A 4,595-nucleotide genomic window follows, 5' to 3' on the forward strand; every position below is an offset into this window, starting at 1 on the left:
GGGGCACACCTGGCACCTGGCCTCACGGGGCACCTGTGTGTCTAGGGGCACACCTGGCACCTGGCCTCATGGGGCACCAGAGCCCTGACCAACCCTGGACTCAGACAGCTACGCATGTGGCTTCCGGCTCTTCCAAGTGGAGGATGTTCCCAGAAGCCAGGGCAGTCCCAGTCACTTACTTGTCTCTGAGATAATTGTGCCCTATCTGTCCCGATATGTCCTCGATGGCCGAGAGGATGTGGTCGAAAGCCTTTCAAGAGAAGAAAGATGGGAGCATCTTAGGGCGGCCAACCGGGGAACATGACGTGCCCCCCTCCCTTCCCAGCCCAGCCCCGAGGAACCCACCAGCCCCACTCACAAATCCCCCAGCCCCAGACACAGCCTCCCCTCCCCTCCCGGCCCAGCCCTGAGGAATATGCAGTGCCCCTCGCCATCCCCCGAGCCCCAGACGTACGCGGCCGTGCAGCTTCTCGTTGAGCCGGGGTTCCCGGTGCTCACTCCTCTTCACCTTCAGCCACTGCACCAGGGGCTTGATGGTCAGGCCCTGGAGGACGGGGTCTCGTGATCCTGGTGCCAGGCAGCCCCCCACATCCTGCTGGCCCCACTGGGTGCACCACACAGAGCTGCCTGCCCTGGGGCTCGCAGATGCCCTCCCTGCTCTCCAGGCGCCCAGCAACCTGCGCCCCTGCTTTGCAGAGGAGGAAGCAGCACCCGGGGCCTCATCCACCAGCAAAGGCTCGGGAAGAACGTTTTTAGGACAATTATGCTTCCTCCCCAGTGGGGCCACGTGAAAACCTACAAAACGGCTCCCAGTTACTAAAATTATAAAACCCAATTAGGGTCTGGAGCCTGGAAATGCTCGTCCTGAAGTGCAGGATGGGCCCAGACGCCCCTTGCGGGCGGGGCCGAGACCCCAGGGCTGGCTGGGCCGGGCCTCACCTGGAAGATGACGGTGAAGAACACTACGATGATGGTAGTGCTGACAAACAGGTTCTTCTCCTTGACCTTCTCTCCATCCAGAAGCACCACCAGGGCAAAGGCCACGGCCCCGCGCAGACCCCCATAGGACAGGACCACCTGGTCAATGGGCTCCAGCTGCACCATGCGGTAGCGGTTGAGGAGCCAGGTCTGCAGGACCACACCTGTGGGGGGATCACACCTGTGGATAGGACCACACCTGTCGGGGATCACACCTATGGATGGGATCACACCTGTGGGGGGATCACACCTGTGGATGGACTACACCTGTGGATAGGACCACACCTGTGGGGGATCACACCTATGGACGGACTACACCTGTGGATAGGACCACACCTGTGGGGGATCACACCTATGGATGGACTACACCTGTGGATAGGACCACACCTGTGGATGGGACCACGCTTGTGGGCAGGACCATGCCTGTGGACGGGACCACGCCTGTGGGCGGGACCACACCTGTGGATGGGGTGGCACTCAGCTCCCCGGCCGCCCTCCCAGCTGCGGGACCCCAGCCCGTCTGGGACAGCGTCTTGGTGGCCAAGCGTGTGGCGACGAAGAACAGCGGCAACCCTAGATACGGCGTCCCCATGCCACGTCCCTTGTCACCATCCACCCGGAGCCACACGCTGCCTGGCATCTCCCCCACACGCTCCGTGCATCACACACACGGGTGCTGGGGGATGGGGCTGGGCAGGGGCAGGGCCGTCTTGCCTCCTGTTCCATCTCCCAAGCCACTGACCCTGTCTTGAGGCACATCCAGGTGAGTCAGTGGGAAACCAAGTGGTTTCCCTTGGGGTTCCAGAGCCTTCCACCCCAGCCCCGAGGCCACCACCATTGGTCCTCCTCTGCCTCGTGTGGGGCTGCGCCTCCATCTCACTGGGCCCAGTGGAAAGCCTGCACCTTCCCGGAGATGGTGCCGGCCCATCCGTGGTCCCACGGCCGCAACCCAGCCCTGCCTCACCGATGGCCCGGTACACGGAGATGAAGACCAGCGTCAGGAGCACAAAGGCCGTGTTCCAGGTCCAGATGAACGGGTTCACGGCCGAGATACCCAGGAACATGAAGATGATGGTCTCAGCACCGCTGGCCAGCATCTTCATGGTGTAGCGCACGGTGGTGGCCGACTGCTCCGAGATGTTGGCCTTCACGTACTTCTGACAGCAGATGCCACAGAAGGTGATGCTGCAGGGACAGACGCGCTTCAGGACATGGCCACCTGGCCCGGCGCCCCAGGCCCCTGCATCCGCCCAGCGCCCCACAGCCTGGCGCCTGCAGGCAGGGTCACAGTCGTCTGGTTACAGGGGGGCCTCTCCCTCCCGAGCCAGGCTGGGCCGCCAGGGTTCCTGCCCACGGCTCTGCGGGGCCACAGGCAGCTGTCATCATCATGCAGATATGGGCACCAGGGCTGCCTGCCAGCAGGGATGGCAACAAAGGGTTCCAAAGTCCCTCACCGCCTGACCTGTCTCAGGGTGGGTACTGCTGTCAGCCCACGGACAATTCAGTGGAAACGCCAACTCCTTATTTTAAAATTTAAATAAACCAAATTCTTCGCCCCACACTGAACTCCCAGTCAGCTTGGGAGCACCCGCAGAGCGGGCGAGACGACAGACGGAGGGCAGGGCAGGCCTTCCACTTCCCCTTGCTGGGGCTCATGGGGAACTTGGTGATGCGGAGCCTGGGGCTCCTGCCATGCACACCCCCCGTGTCCACGCAGCTGGCACTGCCCTCCGCACCTGGGTCCCCGTGGCTGGCACCACCCTCCGCACCTGGGTCCCCGTGGCTGGCACTGCCCTCCGAGCCTGGGTCCCCGTGGCTGGCTCGCCCCACCGGGCCCAGGAGGGCGTGGAGAAGCTCGCGTGTGGGGGAGGGACTCACGCGAGGATGGCCGACAGCGACAGCATCTCAGACGTCAGGTAGGACAGGTAGGAGATGACGAACACGAAACCGGGCTCGATGATGCGCACGTGCTTGGTGAAGCGCGTCACCAGTGACAGCAGGAAGGCGAAGACCACCCCCACCAGCGTGCCCCCCAGGCTCACCACGAAGAAGGACACTGGGGAGAGGATGCCCTTTGTGGCCGTGTTGGCCTTCCGGGCCCTTCCTTGCCAGGGGCCGCCTGGTGACTGCGCGGAAGTGCTGGGAGCCCGGGAAAGGGGGTGGATTCCTCACTCTCCTGGAGACTGGGCCTGGTCTCAGCACCTCTCAGGGGAGAGGACCTTCCTGTGCCCCCGGGAGCCTGGCCCCAGGCCCCATCCGGCCGTCTCTCCCAGGGAGACCTGGCTGCCCTCATCCCTGTTCCAGGAAATACCCAGGAACCCCCAGGACTGTTTCAAATCGTGTGTGAATCGCTCTGGAAGGGGACGTGACATGGACAGAGGGCCCAGTGCAGCAGCTTTGAGTGCAAAGCTTTTCTCTGCATGGGCTGCGGGCCAGGCGTGGAGAGAAGAGAGTCGGCCCCAGAGGAGACACAGCCGCCCACTCCCCCGACCTACGGCTACACACCTATGCCTTTCACGCAGTCCACACCAGTCACATTGTCACCTCCCAGCGCCACGAAAGATTCAAACACATTGTACAGGACCTGCAGGGACAGAGACGGGCAGGGCGTTGGGTGGTCCTTGGTCAGCGCCACCCCCTCTCCGGGGCCTGGGCCTCCCCAGACATGGCCTGAGTGTGGAGCCCACGGCACCCGAGGCCGTTGGAAGGAAAATCATCACAGGGCAATGGCCCCCAAAGGGGAGAAGGCCAGAGCCCAGAGGCCAGCAGGACATAGGGGGCAAAAGACTGTTCTGGAGGGGACTAGAAGCTTCGGGAGCAAAGCTGGCCTCTTCCTATCCTCTGCAAAACAGGGGCAGCCGCAAAGCTCACCTGCCATTCGAATTCTGAGTCTCATTTATGGAGACAAACCCAGGGTTTCAGTTTGAGTGACTTCACTGCTGTGCTGGTTCTAGCCCCTGCTGTCTTCGCGTGTTTTTAAACCTTAGCCCAGCAAGACCCGGAGATAAAATGCAGGGAAACCTTATCCACACCCTGGGCTCCACGCCGAGCAAAGCGACGATGCAGGTGGGACCTGCCAGGGGCCGTCGTGGGTGGGCCGAGGCCCCTGGGGAGAACCTGGCTGAGCCCAGCTCTGTGTCTCTGGCTCTGGTCAAGGTGGGAGAGGACCCTGAGGCAGGCGTGTAAGTTGTGTTTGCAAACGCAGGCTGGGGCGGGGGTGCCCATGAGGGTCCCGGGGTCTCCTGGGGCCTTCTCGGAGCTGGGCTTTTTAATGAAAATCCAGCTGGGAGGGAAGACAACCTCTTGGGAGACTCTTACTTCTACAGGGACGGGAGCTGCAGGGCTGCGGGGCACACAGGGCTTTCACTGTATTCCTTGTGCGATTAAGTCTCACTTCCCAGATTCCCCTGAGGATATCTTTGCAATCTGGTGTGTGACACCCACAGGACTTTCCTCTTTCCAGAACCCTAAGGGAACATGAGAAGCTGACGGGTTTCTTAGAGAAGCCGCAGGCACTTTTAGAGGGGAGAGGAAACTGACCACATGCTTCCTTCCGGCTATGCCTGCAGGGTCCTCGGGGCTGGGGGAGGACGGGCAGGGGCGGCGCGGGGCTGGGG

The 4,595-nt window shown here is 62.4% G+C and overlaps 1 protein-coding gene across 1 annotated transcript in view; it reads right to left on the reverse strand.

Annotated features, from left to right (window-relative positions):
• Positions 1-4,595, reverse strand: part of SLC9A3 (solute carrier family 9, subfamily A (NHE3, cation proton antiporter 3), member 3) — an 18,071-nt gene that overhangs the window by 6,628 nt on the left and 6,848 nt on the right. Inside the window, exons 5-10 of the mRNA XM_011970588.1 lie at positions 3,484-3,562; positions 2,857-3,034; positions 1,943-2,163; positions 940-1,142; positions 455-544; positions 180-250 (exon numbers count right to left, since the gene is read on the reverse strand). Coding sequence (XP_011825978.1) covers positions 180-250; positions 455-544; positions 940-1,142; positions 1,943-2,163; positions 2,857-3,034; positions 3,484-3,562 — 842 coding nt within the window. The remainder of the gene's footprint in view (positions 1-179; positions 251-454; positions 545-939; positions 1,143-1,942; positions 2,164-2,856; positions 3,035-3,483; positions 3,563-4,595) is intronic.

The sequence above is a fragment of the Mandrillus leucophaeus genome, unplaced genomic scaffold (assembly GCF_000951045.1).
Source record: "Mandrillus leucophaeus isolate KB7577 unplaced genomic scaffold, Mleu.le_1.0 Scaffold957, whole genome shotgun sequence".
Taxonomy (NCBI): Eukaryota; Metazoa; Chordata; class Mammalia; order Primates; family Cercopithecidae; genus Mandrillus; species Mandrillus leucophaeus.